The 22,724-nt window shown below is 40.1% G+C and overlaps 2 protein-coding genes across 3 annotated transcripts in view; one reads left to right on the top strand and one right to left on the bottom strand.

The window, feature by feature from the left end:
- The first annotated feature begins 92 nt into the window (after nt 1-92).
- On the top strand, nt 93-10,161 carry LOC131889479 (uncharacterized). Its single transcript, XM_059238588.1, has 10 exons — nt 93-245; nt 318-409; nt 6,029-6,138; nt 6,209-6,337; nt 7,202-7,396; nt 7,463-8,297; nt 8,572-8,716; nt 8,829-9,019; nt 9,101-9,301; nt 9,733-10,161. The coding sequence occupies exons 1-10, from the start codon at nt 179-181 to the stop codon at nt 9,979-9,981; spliced, it is 2,214 nt and encodes a 737-aa protein (XP_059094571.1). The 5' UTR covers nt 93-178; the 3' UTR covers nt 9,982-10,161.
- Nucleotides 10,104-22,724, bottom strand: part of LOC131889524 (protein halfway-like) — a 16,401-nt gene continuing 3,780 nt past the window's right edge. For both annotated transcript variants that reach the window (XM_059238653.1, XM_059238660.1), the window contains exons 2-9: nt 21,561-22,264; nt 20,651-20,868; nt 19,130-19,285; nt 13,175-13,336; nt 11,357-11,479; nt 10,990-11,055; nt 10,540-10,880; nt 10,104-10,362 (exon numbers count right to left, since the gene is read on the bottom strand). In XM_059238653.1, the coding sequence (XP_059094636.1) occupies nt 10,188-10,362; nt 10,540-10,880; nt 10,990-11,055; nt 11,357-11,479; nt 13,175-13,336; nt 19,130-19,285; nt 20,651-20,868; nt 21,561-22,155 (1,836 nt within the window). In that variant the 5' untranslated portion in view covers nt 22,156-22,264 and the 3' untranslated portion in view covers nt 10,104-10,187. The remainder of the gene's footprint in view (nt 10,363-10,539; nt 10,881-10,989; nt 11,056-11,356; nt 11,480-13,174; nt 13,337-19,129; nt 19,286-20,650; nt 20,869-21,560; nt 22,265-22,724) is intronic.

The following is a 22,724-nucleotide window of genomic DNA, read 5'->3' as shown; positions in this document are numbered from 1 at the left end:
GCCGAGTAGTACTTCCCTTCTTTCCTTGATGACGATATTGTTCAAGACATACTTGCGAAGTGATTTGACTCAAGAAAGCCTTGGACAGGCATCAGCTGAAATGAAGCAAGGTGTTCTTGCATGAATACATCCGTAAAAGGAGGAAGAAGAACGGGTTTTGTTGTGAATTGGAAACATCATGACTGTGATGATGGAAGATGGTATCAAATATTCCATCGATGTGAACTTCTACGACCTCAGCCAAGGTTTGCAATTTCCTCGTCGAAAAGCTGTTATCGAAAGAAATGCAAATAACGCAAATTCTCACTGATTGACAGGAATGAATCCAAATGGATTATGGATCTGCGGATTGGTCGTGTACGGTAAAGAATATATCTTCTCCAAGGCAGGCATCGAAAGTTGCAGACCGGTAAGACATCTTTTCAACTCGCCAAGACACGTTGGGTTTCAAATTCGAGAACTTGGACAAAACGACTTGCTATCATGTACTTCGTTTGTGAATTAATGGCAGGTCATGGTGTTCTTTCTGGGTAATGATTACTAGATAGGGTTGTCTGAGAGATGATTTTGAGGGTTTTGTTGATTCCATAATCTTCTTACCGCCATCGGCAAAAAGCGTACCAAGGGCGGTTTGAGCTGTCTTGGACGAGTGGCACTAGTTTGATCCGATACTTTTTTTTTGCTATCCTTAACTCTACTATGGCCTGAATCATAAATCTTGTCGTTTTTACCAATACATGGACATCTAGGCACGCATTTCATTCAAAAGATTTCAATAACTTGCCCTCAAGCTCAAGCTCTTCAAATTTAAAGTTGTGAAATCTGAACGTTCCGAGCTCGAACTATCTTCTGACGACTTTAAAGTACTTGAAGCACAGAAATGTTTCAGACGTCATATCATATTCAGATTGTTTTCCGGAGTTTAGACCCCAATTTTGGTTTTATTACAATAATAAATAGTTGCCATGAAGGACGAAACGGTTCAAAATAGCAAGAAACCATGGAAAGAACCTTGTTTTTATCACCTTATATTGCGTTCCATTTTTTTTATTTGGGTTTTCACGGACTTTAATAACCACTACACAAAATATAATCCCCGGTATTATTAAGGAGATTGATTATGATTTTTCTGACTATTACCACTTAGATTTTAAACAATATTTAGCCTTTCAGTATTCAAGGATTCCAAACTAAGGTTTTTGCTGAAATCATATTGAAAAAAAAAAAACTTCCACCTGGCGTTTTTCATGATACTCTGGAATCCTGATCATGATAACCCAACTTAGATCAGATCAGATTTGAAGCCATTGATTGCATAGGAAAGCTGAAGATCTTTGAGATATAAAAACCTTCACAATGATTTAAACATCAAAAAACAATTTCTTTACCTTCTTAATCAAATAAATGTTGAATCACAAGCGTTTTTTTTTGGGTATGAAAGTGCACACATAGCCTTCTGTAACAATTTTTTTTTCAACAAGTATCTAGAACCTTTTCAGTAGCACACGTATATTTATTCCATTTGGCAATGATGCGAGGTTCCTATAACTTTCCCTGTTTCCAGGTATGAATTCCATCATAGAAATAATTTGTTTTATTAGACGAGCCCTTTTTTTTAATAAAAACAGTAGCAAGATTATGTCGTCTCATTGGATAGACTTCAATATAATGTTAAATACTTTAAAGAACATTTCTTCGATTGATATCGCTCACCAAATACGAAACAACCAGAAACAATGCTGCCAGCTACACTTCCTACAGTTTATTTTTCTCGAACGCTTAAGGTATGGTAATATTATCCTTAGAAATGAATAAAGGAATAAGTGAAGCCGTGTTAGACGATTAGCTGTAAATCATGAAAGGGATCACAGCAATATTTCATCATGTGTCGCAGGTTTCGTTTTGCCAAAACTCCAAGTTCCGAGCCCAAAGTGTTTCTCTCGTCAAAGTAAGAAAGCTATGGGAATAAATTCTTCCCTCCAAAGTTTAATCCTCGTCAAGCCCTTTCCTCCCTATTGGGGGAGGGGAGCTACTTCTGCTAGGCTCTCAAAACGCCAATACCATTATTCACTATGGAAAGTGCAAAACTTCCAACAATGCTGCTCAATTTGAGAAAGATGAGCTTCAAGAAAACTTTCGAGATGATTCATAACCCCAATGGAATACAGTTTGATCTCAAAATGTGGGAGAAAGCAAAGCTGAATTCATTCGTAGATCGATTGGGCCAGACAACAATTATTTAAGGTGGGCGAAAGATAAAACAGAAAAATAACAGAATTGTACGGACTTTACAAAAATAAATTTAGACAGAGTAAATAATTAACTTTTCTGGCTTGCTTTGTTATTTTTTCAACAATTTGTAAAAAATTGTAATTCCTTTTTCAATTAGAAAAAAGTTTTCCATAAAAACCAGGATTGACATTTCTTGAAATGCCTTGTTTAATTTTCCAAAGGCAAAGGCCATTAGTGATTTTGTCAAAAGTACGTGCCAGTAGCTTGAAATTAGTTATTCTGAAATTCCACGTTATATAATTATCAACTATTGATGAATTAGTGAGGATGGGGCCCAATTTTCCAAAATGAGCAAAAACCATTGCTTAAGAGAGCTGGAAGAAAATATATCAATAAGTTGTTGTTGTTAAATAGCTAGAACATTTCCCCGACCCAACATTTTTTGGGTTGGTCTTTTCACGCTATTTCTAAAAACGGATGAAGTAGCTCAACTAAACAAAAGCGGTTTTAAACCGAAAAACATCAGTTGACTTTTGTTTAACTAAAAAAGTGTCTGTAATGATCATACGAAAAACATTTGGAAACATAGTGGAAATAAATTGTGGGCCACTTTTGGTGCCTTCTGAAACTGTTCCTCCCCACTCTCAGATTTGTTAGATGAATCAATGTTTTGGTCGCGAGGAACCTTTGAAATACCTAGTGCATGTCCTAAAGGGTCCAATCTCAGCCAAAAGAAGATTGATTGACAATCCGCTGATCATTTAACCTCCTGAAGGAAAAGCAAAGGATGTTAAAAATCTGCCAATAGCGCGCATACTTAAGGTCAGGACCGAAGCTATGGACATGTTGAAGATAAGCCAGGAGCCGAGAAAGGTGGGCGAGGCTTTTAGTGTCCATCCTCAAACCATTCGAAAGTGGAGAAGTGAATCCAAGAACCCCGAATTCCTTAAGAACAGACTTGACCAAGGACGGAAAGTGGGAATTCCAAGAGTTATCTTAAGGCGGCCAAAACATCGGAGGGATTCAACCTTTCTTTAGATAAAAATTGCATGGTTCACGATATGGCACTGGGGTTTTCAATATTTCCTCGAGAGATCACTCACAACGGACACTTGATATAATCTAGAAAATATTTAAGTGAACAGAAATATTTTATGCGTTATCAAGAATGGCCGTACTTTCCTTCCACTCAATTCATTCCCATTCGCATAACTAGGCCCGGCCAAAATTTGCATCAAAATATGGTCTTTGTTAAAAACAAATTTGCGTGAAAGATCCCAAGTAAACTGTGAAAACATAAGCACCGGCACGTTCTGGAGGGCTGTAAGGGCCATTTTTGCCTTCCATGTTAAGCAGTAGTCGATGAAATGGTAGGGTGGTAAAGTGACACTTTGGGTGACATTTATGTCACCTAAAGTGTAACTCTACCGGAAAGTTCTGTTTTAGTGATTGGCAGTATCAGAATTTGAACTCTTTATACATGGGGAGAAGATTGTTGTTCCCGCTGCCTTTAAGAATGATCAGCTAAACCAGAATATAGTAACTATATCTTTTATTGTGCATGATAAAAAGAATCTGAGTTCAGCAACACCATATTGATAATGTCAGAGTGAAACTATTGCACCACAATTTTGTTATGAAGATTAAGTTTCATTACATGTTTCAGATAACATTACATTGTTTTTAAGTTCTTTGAAAATGATATTGGGGCAATTATGGCTAAATTAACCATCCATCTCCTGACCATTTACTCATACCCTATGAAAACGCGTTAAGATGTGTTTGATGTTTGAAACAAAAGTATGTTACATAAAAAGAGCTGCAGCCCAACCTTTAACAAAGTATATCTTCAAAAAAATGCAATATTAAGGAATTGGAAGTTGTTACGCAAGACGACCGAACTTTCTCTGAACACATACAACTCAAAGTGACCAAAGCATTTCAGACTTTTTTTCGGAATTTCAGACATTTCAGACAAAAGGTCCTTTCAGAAAGAAATGACAAAAAAACTTAAATCTCAAGATTTTTTCCCATAAATTGGCNTTTTTCGGAATTTCAGACATTTCAGACAAAAGGTCCTTTCAGAAAGAAATGACAAAAAAACTTCAATCTCAAGATTTTTCCCCATAAATTGGTACAAACTCATTAAAGTTTTGATAAATTGAATAATTGATAGCTTGTGCTGAAATAACTGAAATTGCATAATGAATTGCAGAAAAATGGCAAATATTACTGATGAAATTGCAAAATTGCAGATACAATCAATTGCAAAAAATTCTGGAATATGCAGGGTTTTTTGCAAAATTTGTATGATGCTAGCTTTGGCCGGCCTTACTCAAAACATAAAACATCATTACGATGACGTGAACAAATACAAATTTGGCATTAAAAGCATATGCAAGCCTCTTAGTCATGCTAGAGTAACGCTAAGTCATGTAAAGTAATCATTGCATTTCATTATTTAGCGGGTAATTCAGGCGTGGACTTTTTGTCATTCGAAAAAGCTGCTATTTACATCTGGAACTAGCCAAGAAGAATGTTCAACAATCAGTCAAACTCTTCCGAGATTGTAGGGATTCCGGATAGGAACAAGCCCTTATCACAGGGAAAAAAGATCTAGAGCAGTCTGTTTCAAACTTACGTACACATCATCCGCCCAAAAATATCTTCTCCTCCGAGGAATGGGCTGGGTGCCAAGTTTGTATGGACCCACATTTCGCCGGGATTTCGCCATTGCCGGGCCTGCCCAAACCGGCCCAAGTACGGGGTGTTCCTCTTCTTACTCTCTGTCCCAACCTGCCTCCTTCCACCTGGATGGAACTTCACATCCCAGTGAGCCGAGTTAATCCGCCCAAAATACGTCTGAGTAAGTCTGTTACATCCCAAGAGAGATTTTGAATCTACCTCGTTCGGTGCACCTTAGTCCACGAGGTCCTGCATCTTGACTCATTCTCAGTGTGGGCACGGTGAGCTTAGCTTTTGACTAAGTGTGATATCGCTTAGGAGCTTAATTCCCGTGAATCGGTTATAGATCAGCAAATATCGTCAGGTAAATTCATTGAAAGATCCTTATTTGTTGACAAAGCAACGGGTAGCCTTAATTTGGAGGAGGGTTGAAGATCAAGGGAATCTCTAAAGATGTATTTTTGCCAGTCATGGTCTTTGATCCTTGAATAAAGAGGCACTTAAGGTAACGGTTTGGAAAGTATAGAGCGGTTTTCGATGCATTTGTGAATGCAGAAATTGCACTGTGTGATCCCAAAAGAACGATTTGAACCAATTGTCCATCAAGTAGTGACACTGCATGCGTCAAAAGATGCATCACTCCTGAGATGTTTGAGTGAAACATCATTTTCAACATGCATTCTATTTGTTCTTTACCCCATTGTTCTCGAAATGATGACTGCGTTCAAAAATGCATCGTTTTTTTTGCACAGAGTACAAAATAAACATAGAGGACAAAAAATACAAACAATAATTGTTTGACGTTACATATACAGAAAGGCACATTTCCCTAGGACTACATAAATTGCACAAACGATTTGAGCCATATTTTGGTTTTTATTCGGAGTCAAAAATAAAAAAAAATTGCACCAGATTAAAAATTCATCGAAATGTCAAACCCCAAAGTCTAAATAAAGATGGCGAATCATAAAAAATGCTTTGAACTTTTTATCTATGTTTAACAATGTGCTGTATTTGATTCTCAAAATGGTCATCCTGGTCCTTAGGACGAAGGGGTTCTTTTGCAGCGGGAAATTTGAATGCTCACAAAACACTTTCATTCAAATTCCAGGGACAAACCGTTCTAGGACCTCCAGACAAAACAGAAAGCGTGGGCGAGACGGAGATATCCTATTCTTTGTTCTTGGATTTCGTTCTAACCCTTGCCGACACAACGTTTCGGTGTGTTACAAAGTGCACGCCGAATTAAAGTGATTCTTTATTTTTTCTCAATCCATTCTCGTCCTTTCAGACCCCAAACATTTCGCTTCTCAGAACACAATTCCATTTCCTTTACCGAAGCCGCTGCGCAATTCTTGTGCGGAACTTCTATTCAAAAATATCTGCCCTCTAGCCTCCCAGATTTGTCCCAAATTCAAAGGTAAACAGCAGCAGAAAATACATTAAAATCTTGTAAGCCCTTTTAACATGTAGCTCAATAATCTGAGACGGCTATCTAATAAAGTCTTGTTCAAATGTAATGTGCAATGCAGAGAAGGCCTCAATTTCCGCTCAGAAGTGCCTTTTTGCAAGAACAAATGTAGGTGCGATGAAGTAACTCATTTGGTCTTGACTTTGCCGAGCCTCGAGGACACAGCCAAATTGAGCACGTTCCAACTGGCTTGTTCCACTTGATCCTCCTGGATTCCTCTCTCTGCCTTCCTCTTCCACTTCTTTGAGGGGAAAAGGAAACCTATATCAAACTCTGTTCAAATTAAAGGCTGTTTTTTCTGCCTTTGGAGCCGAGATTAGCCATGCATGTCCAAATTTCTAACCTCTCCAAAACTTACGATAACGAGACTTTCGTTTCTTAGTCATTGAAACCCTTTCAGATCACTGGATTGGTTTACGTCGATACGCAGAATCCGTGGCCAAAGGGTTCTATTACTCTCTTAGTTTTGAAGCTCACAATTTGACTTCCAGTTATATCCCAATCTCGTTGTTTCATTCATGGTTGAGCAGCCAACCATATTGGAAGACATATGTGCAATTTCGAGCATTAGGTAAATCAAAGGAATGAACCTAAAGTTCGGCAAACATGATTGATAGGATGAAACGTTAACTTGACTATGAATGATAAACAATGTCATAAAATTGCACTTTTCAAGAATACCTTGAGTCAAGGGTTCGAAACTTCAAAGTCATCGTTGTTCTAAACAAACATTTCCGTTACTGTTATGATCCCATTATTGGACCTCATAACCACTGAAGGTCTTCTTCCCCCCCCCTTCTCGGATTCTTTCAGGGACCTAGCCCAAGATCTCGAGCAATTGTTTGATTCCCCTTCGTTTGTGGATGCGAGTGCCAAAGGGGGAACCATAGCTTTTGGTAATTTAGCTGCCAGAGGTGGAGATCTTGTAAACTACGTGCCAACGACAGCACCGAGTCGAGCGGAAAGCCCGGATTTTGATCAACTTCAAGCCCAAATTGATGCTTGCCGGTAACGTCATCACATGCCAGGAAAAGAGTACAATTGATTCATTTGTTGCACAATATCGTACTGCAGAGAGGAAAGCTCCAAATTGAGACAGAGACGCGAGGCGCAGCTAAAGGATTTCGAGGATCAGGCCCCGAATCAAGTTCAACCTCAAAGTGAGCCAGAGGCCAAGCCGTCCACAAAGAAAAAGAAATTGCGATCCAGATCCACCGATCAACTTGCTACAAGCCAAAGACAGCGCCATTCTAAATCAGTTGAACGGCAGAAAAATAATAAACCGGTGGAACGAAAACCGAGAAAGTCCAAAAAACGATCCTCCTCTGTTGCACCACTACCCAATGATCTGGAGGAAGAATCCGATCAATCATCGGTTCCAATCCAAGTGAGTGAAGATAGTAATTCCATTCAACAATCGGAAAATTCCGGTTCGCTTCAACGCCCGAAGAGAGTGTCATTTAATGATAAACCCATTGAGATCATAGTGGAACGTGAGGAAGAAGAGGAATTCGTCACCGATCAGAACGGAAATCCAATTTCTTTGGACAGTGACGAGGAGTCTTTGCCACCTCCTTTAGAAGAGGTTCCCTCTGAAAACAGCACCAGGGTTGCCGCAACGCCGCAAAAGTTGGGTGCCAGAAAAAAGGTCAGGTCTCCACCGCCACCAAAGAAGAGGGAAACCGTTCCAAGCCCTTTGGCACACTCCGCATCAGACGTGCAAAATAACAATCTGGTCCCAATAAGCGGTCCATCGTCACCCACTCCTTTCCACGAGACCATCAATAACCAGACCACAGAAATGGCTGCATCCGAGCCAAATACCATTCCAACTGAGGAAGAAGGAGCTTCGCCTCCCAAAAAGAACCAAAAGCCGAGTGAGCCACCAGTCACTTTCAGGGAATTTGATGTGAGTCCAACCTCGAATACGTAAGAATAGACAGTGTTCCACTCTATGTCGATATGCAAATGTTCCAACTTTTTTTTTGGAAACGTACCAATAGCCAAAGTTTGGAAACGAAGACCATGTCGGCCACCCGTTTTTCCTGGTCCCATTTCAATTTATGAAGTGCATCAAAGCGCAGGAATGTGTTCCAGCACCATATGCATGATCCAATTGCTGAAGATCTTGAGGACAACATGTGTGCTTAATCTATTTTCTTCTTTACTCTCTGACTTTATAGCACACGGCAGATTTCGAGGACTTGGTCCGAGAAATCGTTACCATGCTGGATCCTGAGGAACAAGACCGACTCCGAGAAATGGAGGATTGGATCATTAAGAACGAGGGCACGTGGGTCCTCTCCGAAGGATTTAACGTCTTCTTGGGTAAGATAATGAGTAATTGACAAATTAGGGCACATCCTTTGAAATTGTTTATCATTCCCATTTGCCATTAAACAAGAGTGCTTAGCATCAAAAAATCAATTCCATGTTTCAGGGCGTGTGCTCCATGACAAGTCTCTTCCTAGTGCTGCTCGAGTGGCCATGCTTCGTCTTTTGGCCTTTGGAGCCGGCATGGATGACATCGTGCTCATCATGCATTCTGACAGAAAAGATCACCTCTTAATGAACTACGCTCAAGAGTTTGACAGACACCCAATTAAGGAGCAGGAAGCCTTGGCCCTTTTCGTAAGTGCCTCTCTGTGATCCAGTGCTCACACCAGAGTTCCAAGGGTTCCTAAGTTCCTTGGAATGCATTTCCTTTTGCAGTTTGCTAATCTGTTTGAGAACAATTCGTCAAGCGAATGGCTTTTGTACATTTCGGAGTGGCCCTCTAAAGGTCAAGACTTGTCCAACATTCGCGTTACCACCAAGGTGGCGGTGAACGCCCTCCTTGGGGACACGCCCACACTTCAAGACTACGGAACCGCCATAATGCACAACTTGGGAACAAAGGAGGTAAAAGCTGTGGTACGTTATTGTTACTGTTGGGTTTTTCCTACTCGAGTTCAATCCCTTAATCCCTCTTGAAAAAACACATTCAACATCTTAAAAGCGGTTTCGAGCCCGAGAAAAACTTTCAAGCGGAGATTCAAGAGGAAAGTGGTGTTAAATTCCCGCTTCGGGCATGCGAAACTTGCATATTTCTTTGGATTTCTATGCATCTTAACGAGTACGAATTGCATGGAATCATTCTAACCTGAGTTGAAGGTCACATTCCCTGCGTCTATTTATGAGAATGGAAGATGGTGCAGAAGAAGCTGGGCTTTAGCGGAACCCTCCCTAATGTACTCGTAGTTAGTAGATCGCGAACATCACCAAAATGAGACATTTTCAAATACTATCAATCTTCCAAACGAGCTGCAGATCCACAGTTTGATCATGTTTTATGGCTCTTTCAGGTATTTGACGACATTTGCTCGGAATTGGCAATGGCCATCTTGCAATTCTTCCAAGGCAATCCCAAAGAAGAGCACGTGTTCCGATGTGTAAAGGCGTTGAACAAATTTGCCACCATTGCGCATCGAGATGTACCTCAATTGATCAAAATGATCGGACCCGAACCCTCCAAATTCTCCGGGATGTCCAGTCGGGTGGATGAGTTCATTCAGGCTCTCAACGCTCGATTGGCTCGAGTTCCTTCGTTCTAAAACATACTCAATGCACACTAACTTTTTGTACTGCTAAATGCGGAAAAACACGTTGCGTACTGTAAAGAGAGAGATTCGACACCACCGACCAAAATCTGGATATCTCAATAACAACCGCCACCTTGTATGTTGTTTTGTATTTATTAAAAAATAAGCGGAAAAATATATTTATGCTCCCTTTTCAAGAACATACATTTGACCTAGATCTAGGCCAGTGAATCAGTTTGGGCGCCATTTTCAAAAGCGGCTAATTCCATGCCCACGAGGGAAGATATCGATTGGGAATCGGGCCTTACGACTCGATTGTTCTGACTTGGAGGAGTGGTCGTCAATTTTGATGAGGATTTGACAATGTTACTCAAAGAAGTAAACCGCCTGGGCCTGAAAATATTGCAATCCGAATTATCGTAGTATCGTTCGCTTCTTTTCTGTACGTTTTCCTGAGTCAGGCCTAGTTTTAAGGCCTAACTTTGGACAGGCCTTTTTTCCTCCCACAAAATATTTACTCAAGGGTTTAGAACTAATCTCTTTGAAGCGGTTGATGTCAGGATAACGTACCTAAATGCGTCAAGAGTGAAACGACGTCCTGGTTCCGACGATTCCAAGCTCAAAGTCTGTTGTGAAGACCGTCGGAATGTTCCACATCCGCAAAATGAGGACTTGCGCCGCTCCTGGCTCCTCGTGTAATGAGATTTTGAGTTTGAATGAGAGCATCCGATGCAAAGTATCCGAGCCAGCCAAGGCAATTGACCAGTTCGCCGATATTGTACAATGTCATAAATCAACTTGGAACAAACTAGCAGCAAGAGGATGGCCTCGAGAATGGTGATCCAAAGGAGGTAGTCGACGTGGTGAGGAGTGCAAAGTTCCAAGTACCTGGCACTCACGATTTTTGGAGCCTGAAAATGCATTCTTCCAACTCAATTACGAAAACAAGTAGGCACTCTACAGTGTACATGCAGCAAAGCACCGAACCAGGACAACAAGATGCTTGAAGATGGGACTCACCCCAGATTTTCCGCAGGCCATTTGTTGGGCATCCCGAATATAGGAGCCATAAGCATATATGAAATCCTGCAAACGCCAGAGGGTAGAGCATTGAAAAGAAAACAAAGAAGGATAAAAACGGGTCTAGTCCAGCCTTATTGGTAACCATGAAAAACTCTTACTCGACCGATAGAAGGCAGCGCCTCGACAATCAGAAATCATATCCTAACAGCCTTTCAATTGTCAGCCATCTGCTCTAAAATAGAGCCTACCTGGCTTATTCGCAATATGTGCAATCTCTTGGCCTTGCTTCCTTTGTGGTGAAAGTATTTCCATAAAGGAACAAACTCAAGCTTCAGAGACAGAGAGACACGAAGAGAGAGCTTACCTGAGTCTCTTTAAGGGAATCACAACCACAATCCCAAGGGTTATTACCAAACATGAAATTCAATGCATCAAAGTGAACAGATTTCACACTTCGTAGCGTTGGTTCCAAGACGAAGAGATCGAACTGGAACAAAATAAACGAATTGTCGTTCTTAATGCACTATGTTTATAGATGGAGGGGCAAATTACTTGGCTGAAAGACATTGGTCACGTTTTCTGGGGACCCTAGGGCCTTCTTGAATCAATATGTGAGTTGCCAAGTGCCGAAAACGACGGCCATCTTTCAGCAATGGAAACACAAAAATAAAATGAAAGCTTATTTCCAGGATTGGGAGAAGGGTGGTCCTTTGAAGGCCGTTGGCGGAAACAGTTTTCAGCTCTGCTAAAGTCCATGATTGTGGCATTTTCGGGTTTATGACTCGAAAAGACTCAAAATGGAGGCCAATTGTTCTTGTCCTATCAATGTTTAACTTGTATATTGTTCGGCAATGTTTCATTCTAAAAAAATCCCGCTTGAGAATGGGGCTCCATTATTTACAAGCACATTCAATCGATCTGAGATGGGCTCTTTCGGCAAAAGTATGAACATGGCAACAGCCTTTCTTTCTGATCGATTATTTGGCCTAAGTTGCCCTATTACTCACATGCAATTATGAACTTTAAAATATATTACATTAGAATTAAACCAAGTCTGGCGTGTAAAACCAAATGTCGTATCATCTAATTATTGTCTCGAATAAGTCCACGCTTTACACACTTATGGAGTTATTTTATTTTCTTCATTTGGATTGAGGGGGGGAAACGAGCTAAAAGCAATCGTTTCTTCAATGTGCGAACATACGCATAAACTAAACGTTCTATCAGTAGACTTGGCAAAAGTAAAGTGGTTCAATGCCCAATATCTTTTGTCTGTAGAGTTGAAAGATGACAAACAAGACCTATGCCTTATTGCTCCACTTGATACTTGATGATACAAAGAAGCAGAAAATGTGGAAACGAGGCGGAAACATAAAGAATTTCCTCGTTTTCTTGCCTCTCAACAAGTGATGAGAAAAATACGAACCAGCTCGAGGATTCATTACCTTTTGCAGCAATAAAGCAGCTCATTGAGCTCTGAATCATTGAGGGCAAGCAATGGGAAGTTTCTTTACCGCACGCCGGGCAAAAAACAGGATGGAAACGATAGTTGAGATAAGGCAAATGTAATTTTTTAGAATTACTCATCAGTCACTCGAGCACAGCACACGTCCTGTCTAGTTGATCACATCCGTCAATGTCGACAAATTCGACATTTTAGGCCATGTTTAGCCAAAAAAATGATCAATTAAATGAATTTCATGCCAAGTTTGAGGCAAATTGAACTTGTTTAAACCATGACTCAAAAGAATGAAAAGTAGTTTCTTTTGTCGTAGACATGAGGTTCTGGGGTATTTGACCTCATTCGAGATATAAATGAGGGATGGACCGAAGCATAGTGTACCTGAGGATGATGCCATTCTTTTAACGACAGATAATCCAAGTCAAACAACGTCTTGAGCAGCATTTTGGAAAGGTGGACAAAACTCTCGGGAAAAAGGCAGCAAACCAGCTAATCAACATTAGGCGAAACTCTGGTTACAATGGAATATTACCATGATGAAAGTTCTTATTCCTCACCAATAGAGCCTTCCACTTCAAGATATGTTCACACACAAAAAAACGATTCAATAAATGAGCTTCATGATAAGGTCATTAAAAGAATCGGGTCACTTGCACATCTCAGCAACAAGTACACATCTGGTGACGTAAAACACGACCTGAATATTGGGAATTTACTCACGTCTGTCAGGAGATTTCCCCTCATGTCAATGGTAGTGGGTTTGTTGGCCAACAGAGGTGATCCCTGGAGATCTGAGAGGGTCAGAATCTCATTATTGGCTGCATGGAGCTTGCTCAAATGCTGATAGAGCGAATTGGTTCTCAGTGCAGAGAGGCTGGAGATCTAGGAGGACAAAGTGGATCAATAGTTGTTTGAGTCTCATTCCGCGGGTTGAATTTAAAGTATGCCTGTTTACCAATATCGCATGTACTTATAAGGGCTAGATTAGCCGACTTGTAATCGTGGACCATGCTATGACAAGCATGTATTAAGCTATTCCTTAAAATGATTGTTGAGGTAAGAGAGGGTTCAAGAGCTTGTTCGCTTTCTTTTTGTCTATTGGATCATCAAACAAATCTTTTTGGTACAACTTATGCTAGACAAGTCAAAATAGTACGACCAGCAAATCTCGATATCTTTGCTAATTTTTCCACAGATGTTCTTATCCTGCTTGTTACTGACTTTTTTCCAGATCTATGTCATTATTTGCCATATTGTTATCAAATGATAAAATAAACCTTTTGACAAAAGCCAATCTTTTCCGAAGATTCTACGAAACAAATATGGTGAAATTTAGTGAAAGCTAATTTAGTGCTAATTTCAAATCCAAGTTTTCTTCTCCATATTCATGTACCACTTATGTTACTGCGTGTAAGCCAAAATATAAAAAGGCGATGTCTTACAACGGGTGGATAATGAATTTTTTTACAATGTTTCAGATGTCAGTTAGGTGTTTTTTGAGTTCTCTTGTCGGAGGTCGACCGAAGAGTGCATTTCGCAATGATATTATCTTTTCTCAACTCCGAGGGCCTGTGCCCAATATCAGATATAAGGTCGAATTGTAGTCTCACACACATGTATTCCTATCGGTTCCCCCAAGAGTAATCTCCGCCAGTGGTTTTCCGCCATGTTGAACTCATCCACAGATAACTCTGCCAACAACGATCTCTCCCCCATTCAAGTCCGTCAATGGTGATCTCTCCCCATTTAAGTCCGCCACAGCGATCTCCCCTAGCCATAAAACGCGCAAGATGGAACTCCGCCAAAGGTAACACCCCACATTAAAGTCCGGCAACGGCGACCGCCCCCCAACAATGATATCCGTCTACTGGAACTTCAACGAAAGGACTCTACCATGAAGCACCCCCCCAACGGCGATCTTCCAAGCAATGAAATCCGTCTGACTTATATCCGCCTGCTGTAAGTCCGCCATGCTGCACTTCGCAGATAATGAATTTCCTCACTTACGTAGACCTCCGCCAAAAAACGACTTGACCAGAGGCTCTGCGCCAATATCATTTCCTTTACGATAAACTCTACTTACATTTACTTTGGGCGCTAAAATTCTGGAATTCAGAAATCGCTATCGACCCCGAGTAGACTTCAGTAAGAGGTGATATTTGAAACGCATTTTTAAAGTAGCATGATTTTAAATGATTTAGGTCACAGTTTCAAATTATTGATTGATTCATTAGCTATGGCTTTCCGGCCATTATTTAGTCTACGTACTAGACCCAATAGAATTAAAATTATCTGACCGACCAGTTAAGAGATCGATCGGTATTTTCAACATTTAAGATAATGTGCTTGAGCTACCAAAAAGGGAAAACGGTGTCAACTTTATTAAGATCTATTATACTTCTTTCATCAGGAACCTTACTTGCTATCCAAATTTAGTTAGTCCTATTTGCATGTCGGCCAATTCTTCCCACAGTTGTTCCCAAAACAGCATTTATTTTGACCCATTTGAAAACATGGGGTTTGTTAGAATACTTTTAATGCCTTCTTTGATCGAATATTTTGTCATGACAAAGCTTTTGGAAAAAAATAGTTAAATTTGACTACATTTTTGGCACATTTTATTGCCTTTCAGTTAACTTTTTTTGGGCGATTTTTTCGGCTTTTTTTCCGAGGTCTACTCATAACTGAACCTGCTGTTATATCGGACACTCGAGATAATTTTCACCATAAATCATGGTGTTTTTTTTCTACTCGAGATAATATCCATCAGCAATCATGGGTTCTTCAAGCAACCTCTATTACAAAACAACTGCTTACATAACAGATTTAATTCAGATAAGCTGCGTGCCTCTCTCTGTTCCTATCAAAAGTATATATTGTATGTCATCTCTTAATCTCTATCCCCTGACGCGCCCTGACATGGACAGCGTGACCAAGGTTTTTTCAATCACTTGTTGGGTGGTTGATTACAGTAGGTTCTAAGTTTTCCCTTAGATCTTCTTGCGTGCAAACTAGAAGCCTGCAGCTGTTCATAAGGAATATTTCAAAATGATGAAGAAATAGATGAAAAGCATTGAATTTCAAATCACTTCTGAGCATGTAAAGAATGGTGTCAACATGTCAGCCAAACATGAATTTTGGAGATCATTTTGGGGAAAAAAATAAAATAGCGACATAATAATCAGAGGTCCAATACTTGGATGGCTTTGGTTGGAAAATGCCGAAATTAGGAGCAGGAATGAGATTCAGTCACGCACACGATACGTCATATGTGATGGAGTTTGAAGCAGTTTCTATTTGCTAAAATTACAGTATGCTTGTGGTTGCTTTTTTTTGAAGCCATCTTGAGACACTGTGCCGCAAAATGCATGTCTAACAAAGCGCTCCTGATCATCGCAAACGTACGCTCGATCACGGACTCCTAGAGAAGTGGACTGGAAACACAAGGAAGACTTTCTTATCTCCTGAACCGTTCACTTTATTCTAAATAAACACTTAATACGGTCACAAGATCTTGTTAAATATATTACCTTAGCCACATTTAAGCCCACTATCATGCCTTGGGCACTCAGGAGAGACGGCCTAAGTTATGTTCACGGTGGAATTCTAGGCACAAGAAGGTATATACGATGCTTACAACGAAATTCATTTGACCTGAGAAGTTTGTCTACGTATCATCTTTATGCTGACAAAATGTTAAGTTGCTCTACCTTTAAAAAAATATTATTTTTCAATCATTTGGCATTTACCCCTTAGCAAATTTCAACCCTACAGGCTTGCGAGATCTGGACCCTCTAAATGCCAGATTTGTTTCAATCCAAAAGCTGAATTTCAAAACTCAAATATTTCCATTCTTAATTCCTCGAGTTTATCAAAACTTTCATTTGAATTTTCCTTCGAATGTTGGTAATTTTGCACCTGGAGTGAGAGTGGCATTATATTTTTGTTATTTTCAACTCCAAAATGGCGTAGCTGTAGTTGCATCTATAAACTCGTCGACGAGTGAAATGGTGTCCGTCTCTCATCGTGCTATTGCCATTAAAAATCATATAATTACGGTGACCGTGTTTTCTCTCATTGGAAAGGACCTCTACCAGGATCGGAGATGGTGTTTCAACCATTACTGTGACATTGGAACGTGCGTGTGCTTCCCGATCTTCGTTTGAGTTGCGCTCAATTTCTCTTCAACCCACTCCATCACATCAACCAATTCGTTGGGTCCGCTCTTATGATCTCTGCCGAATCATTGAAGAATAACCATGGAACTTTATAGACATGAAGAAAGAAGACACTCTTTTGGAGGCGTACAGTAATTCTAAGTAAAAGTCTTGTTTCTTCATTTGGTATTCCATTGGAATTGGCAATAAATTGTTTGTATTATTGCGTTCAGTTGAAGAAAAACAAAGTTAATTGGTGATTAACACCGATACATACTAGTTATAGCGTTGGCCACTGTAATGGCGAACAATTATCATTAATAATAATAACCTTTATTGCGACTCTCGGTCATGTCAGATAGTAAAATGTGTCAAACTGGATGCATAAATATCATATACCAAAATCGATGCAAGAATAAAAGAAGGCAGTGGTCAAAAGTGATAAAAAAGTGATATCACAGCAAAGATGACTAGAGTTGGCTCAGTGCACATGAAAAAAGTGAAGGGGTGGGTTTCACAGACTGTACATTAACAGTTTGGTAGAGGTACGGGGTGATAATATTCGTTCTTGCAGTACACGGTAGAGTGGGTGGGTCAGATTGAACAGATCCGCTATTGATGGTATTGGGCTGGGAGCCGGACAAAGGTGGGTGACCGCCAATACTCCGAAGGGATGTCGGGCTAAGGACAACAAGGGGTTAGCAAGCCCTTGACCTGGAAGGAGAACTTGTGTCAGGGCATCACATCCGGAAAGGTCGGGTTCCCAATACTGATGGACATTCAACTGGCCAGCCATCGGTGAGGGGCTCGGTTTCGCATAGAAAATGCGTCAATGCATTGTCAGCAAATTGGGGTACGTACAGATATCTCTTGAGGAGCTTGGTGAAGGTGGCATTGGCGGATTTGAGGGCGGATTGGGCGAAGTTTGGGAACCACAGGTGAAGGCCGTAGAGGAAAATTGGGGTAATTTAGATCCGGAAGAGTTGAAGGACTATTGGGAGGGGAAGCTTCTTGGTTGAAAGTTTGTTGCGTATCCAATCCTGGTCCTGGCCTTAGTTATTGTGGATTTGAGGTGATTGGTGAATGAGAGTTGGGTGGAGAAGGCAAAACCGACAGAGTTAAAATGCTTGTAGATCTCAACTGGACTATTGTTCATATGGAAGGAGGTGGGAGGCAGACGGCCTTTATGGAAAGCCATGGCCTTCTTCTTGATTGTATTGACTTGTGGGTTCACATTTTTGAAACAAATCATGAACAATTTGCATGTGGTGGGCAAAATTTGTCGCTTATGGTAAAAATTGATGATATTGCCTTAGGCTTCCTCTCTCGTGGAGTACATCCTTCTGTTCATAACTGTAGGCATATCAAATAGATCACAACACTTCGTGGAGTAAATCATCATCATCTACCCCACTTTGAAACTGTACACAGTAAGTGAAACTTGAATTGTCCGTAGTAAGGCATAATCGGTGCCATTTTCTTCTTTGTGTTATTGATTACCAGGGATGCCATCCATAAATCATTACTGAGACAAAGTTTGAACTTATTTTTACTTATTCATTGTCAAAATTGTTTAACACGGATCAACATAGAGTAGTTTTGTAGGTTACAAGGCAAAATAAATTTCTAATGGCAAGAGATATCGTTTTCTTAACATGACTTCTTTTGATTGGTATTCAACCCATACATAACTGGTAAAATGTTTATCTAGATCTCGCAAGCCTGTAGGGTTGAAATTTGCTAAGGTGTAAATGCCAAATAGTTGAAAAATAATATTTTTTTAAAGGTAGAGCAACTTAACATTTTGTCAGCATAAAGATGATACGTAGACAAACTTCTCAGGTCAAATGAATTTCGTTGTAAGCATCGTACACACCTTCTTATGCCGAGAATTCCACCGTGTGTTGTAAACACTACATAAAATTCGAACTTTTGGCCTGCTCTTGGTCAGCTACATAAGCTTTTGACAACATAACTTAGAAACGAACCACTTTACAAGTAAACAATGTAAAGATGACTTGCCTTTAATTAAAGAGCTCTATGTTTCTTATTTCATTACTTTAATTCGAAAAGTGGCTCAGAATGGTAAAACTAATGACCAAGAGCAGGTCGATTTGTCGAGAATCTCGTTCGCAGTTTATCTTTCTAGAAGTTCGTGGCTTGATTTATGAATTGCATAATATCAAATTCAAATGGCACACTGAATATTTTGATCCCTTTTTTAAGCTTGTTATGAACTGCTTTAGCTAACATTAGTTATTTTTGGAGGTCTACCGATCCCTATTACAGAGTCGCAATTCGTATTGCTCAATTGTAACTTCCTCGATGAGTCTTTACCTCAGAGTTATCCATGTACTCAAAAGGTATGCAAATCTACTTGATACTCGTCCAACTTGGAAAAATGCGAAAACCTTCATCAAATCGTTTTCAACATTGATTGCCCAAATGCTTCCTTTGCAAGGAACTTCAATTTTCTTTAGACTCATAGAGAAAGTTAACGACTCAAAGCATCACTTACTTGATTGTGTTCCACATTCAGTATTTGTGTATTGTCGGGCACCACTTGAGGTAGTTCGGTCAAATTGAGATTAGAGCAATCGACTCTGATTTTGAACGGTGGAACAATACTGAAAATCTCACAAACGCACTCAGATGGACATGTTCTATCCATTTGCTAGAAAAAAAGCAGGAAAAATGATGGAAACTTGGATTCTTCGCAAACATGTGGATCTTTCATCCACTCTCAATTCTCTTCTGCTCTTATTTTAACTCCAAAATGAAGATAGGGAATTGAATTGTTCCAAAGAGGTCCATTGCGAGACAACGAGTCCCAGATGTGGAAAGAGAGAGAGAGAGAGAGAGAGAGATGTTGTTGTAGACCTCTTCAAATGCACTTTAAAGCTACAACAATCAAAGTTTCCGGTTACGCGAAGAACATCTTGATGATTGTGATGATGGCAAAAACAACAACAACAACAACATTTCCAAAGTGCAGTTCCACCTCTCAAATTCCAGTCAAAATTAACAGCCTTGCATTGAGTACCAACGGTCCTAAAATCAAGTCCAAATTGGAAACACGATCTCCAGAGGGACATTTGCACTTCTGAGGGTTCAGCATTGCAATTGCTGGAACTCTCATTTCTTGCTCAAAATTCGACGAACGAGGATCCAAGTTGCTGACTTTTTAACTTCCTTGGAAGACTCTCTCCTGGACTTAACCATTCGACTCGTTTTAATTTTACACTGCCTACTTGAAAGGTTTTCAGTTCTATGGACTCAGCAAAAACTCTTTTCTTAAGATGGAAAATCATTACAAAAGTCTGAGTTGGAATTGGAACTGACTTGAAGACAACAAGAAATACAATGTCATGTCCAGGAATACAGCTGTTAGAATAGAATTGTCCCAAGAACATTTTCGGCATAAACGTAATAGAGAGGGAAAGTGAAAAGCGTGCATGCACAAATGACGCGACAAGTAGGGAAAGAACTGGAAACAGAGTCCCTTTCCATTTCGATTTACAATGACTGGAACTCACGAATAGCATACCAACAGCCTTAGTCACAAGAAATAGAGACGGTTATTTCAAGACTTAATTGGCAAATTAGTTGCAAGTTTCAAATTATGCTCCTTGCAGCTCCTTGAATTTGCATTTGCCGACGATAACAACTTGTTCAAAGGAGAACCAAATTTGACTCGAAACAGGAACAATCTCTTTCAGTTTTCGAACCTGACAAGATATGATCAAAAGTGAAATAAAGTGAAATTCAGAGTCAAACAGAATAGCCCAATAAATACTTGACGATTACCTCAAGACTGCATTGGCAAACTAGTGGCAAATTTCAAATTATGCTCCTTGCAGCTCTTTCAATTTATATTTGCGGACGCTAAAAGCTTGTTCAAACGAAAAATATCCTCGTTCCAGAACAAGATTTGACTGCAAAAAACAATCTCTTTCAGTTTTTTAACCTGGCAAGATATGATGAAAAGTAAAACGAATTACAGTTTAATGCCAAACACAAGAGTGCAAAGAATACTTACGTGGAATGAATGAAGATAATCGATTAGAGTCGCATTTGAGACTCTGGAAGACGGTTGTGTCGCCACAATTTGAGACCATTGGTTGTGCTCATGCTTAGCACAAAAAGTTGAGCTAACATCTTGGAATTGCTCTTGGAATGCAAGCATCCAAACCAGACCATTTGGAATGGCATCGGGCGTGGGCACTTGGATCACGTCAAAGCATGGCCAAGGGTTGCCTAAAATTAGACATGGGTTTCATATTTTTTTGCCTACTCGAAGCTTCAAAGAAAAAAATATTGCGCGCCAAGTGGCTGTCTAATGTCACATAAATTTGCTCAAACCCATTTATCAACATAATTGAATTGATGCTTCCAAGTTCAACTGAATTTTACGGGGAAAGAGGATTTAATATGAAGAGAGAGTTCGTCATCAAAGCTCGTTGATGATAACAACATTTTTTTTTAATGCAGAGAATGTTTGATAAGATGGGCCTAACAAAGACTTTTCGTTGTGATGACAAATTTGCATGGTGAGATTGGTTTTTTTAAGAAGCCGGTAAAAAACCGGCTCGGATTTCAGGTGTATGGGCTAGCCAAGCTGCACCACAATCGTGGCAAGAACTACCATGATTTTAGCACATCCAGTGCTTCCAAATCTTCATTGAAAAAATGTTCGCCATTTTAAGGCATCGCATGACAATCATTTTAAGACATTTAAGTTTAACATTCATTTGCTAACGATATCATAACATGGCAAGGGACAAAAATATGCAATAGATACGACTATAACATTTGGTGCCAACATAGTGTCATCAGTAAGAAGTATGGTGACACTTTATTCATGGTAGAACCGGAGGGTGCACTAGTGTGAAATTCCAAATCTTTACACTTCTCTATACTGACCAAGATTTCGAACAACGCTTTCATACCTGAAAGAAACAAATACCGAAGACTGGGAAGTTCATGGAAGGGCCTTAGGTGGCTCAAACTATTGTTCCTCAAGTCCAAATATTTGAGATTCGAAAAGCTGCCACATGGGATCAAGTTCGGATCCCCCATAGAACTCTGGCCACAAACCACAATTTCTTGGAGTTTGGATGAGTTCACAATCACAATTGAGTCCAGTACGCCCACATTCATCAAAAGCCTGTCCTCCAAGATCTCTCGAGTCAGGGAAAGCCGATCCAAGGCGAATTGTTTAACTTTCAAGTGTCTGGCCTCATTTGGAACAGACCTTGAAGTACACAATTGTTCCAATTTTGCGATATTGGCGCACTCGACGAGCCCACTTTGGCTTTCTGGTCCAGACATGACTTGACATTTACACAATGATAAGGCAACATTGGATCCTTTTCCAGACACCTCAGATTCCTGGGAAATTCTCATGGGAACGCTGGAAGTGTCTACTTTTGGAGGCCAAGGTCCCAATGCGAAAAGAAGCACAATCACAACAACACCCGTCCGAATCCTGGTGAAGGTTTGTGGAAGTTCAAGTGTTTGGATAGGATGGTTTAGCATCTCCATGGAGTTTGATTGGGTGGGACTTGCCCCTGATAATGATCGGTCTCATCCAAAGCTTTTGAAGGTGCAAATGTTTCGATTGGATTTTTTGCTCTGTGTTGGAATGTCGAATCTGGAATGGCAATAGACGAGTGAGCGAATGAAGTTTGATCCTTTACAGTTTTGATGATTTATCAGCAAAAAACCTGCGTGAGAGTTGATTCTCCAGTTCTCGACGTTTATGCATCAAGACCTCTGAAGTCTGATGTCTGAAACATGGCGTTCTGCCGTTTTAGCACGATTTGCAGTAGGTCTATGTATTTTCAAATTTTCAAAGGGTCACACTTTCGTGTGGATCATTCACTGTCCATTTCTTTGACATTAATAAAACAGATTTTGATCTGAGAAATATCACGCCAGCTTTGAAATGTTTGCTTGAGTTTTGTCGTCAAAATATACCTCCGTTAATCACAATCGACCATCTTAGTGTGAGTTGCATCCAATTTGCTGGCAGGGTAATGCATATTCAATTTAAAACATCTGTGGGAGCGTGCCAGAAAAGCCAGAATCCAACTCGCGGAATTCCCCCCCCC

Source organism: Tigriopus californicus, chromosome 1, assembly GCF_007210705.1.
Source record: "Tigriopus californicus strain San Diego chromosome 1, Tcal_SD_v2.1, whole genome shotgun sequence".
Lineage (NCBI taxonomy): Eukaryota > Metazoa > Arthropoda > Copepoda > Harpacticoida > Harpacticidae > Tigriopus > Tigriopus californicus.
This window is presented reverse-complemented; position numbering and strand designations above follow the sequence as displayed.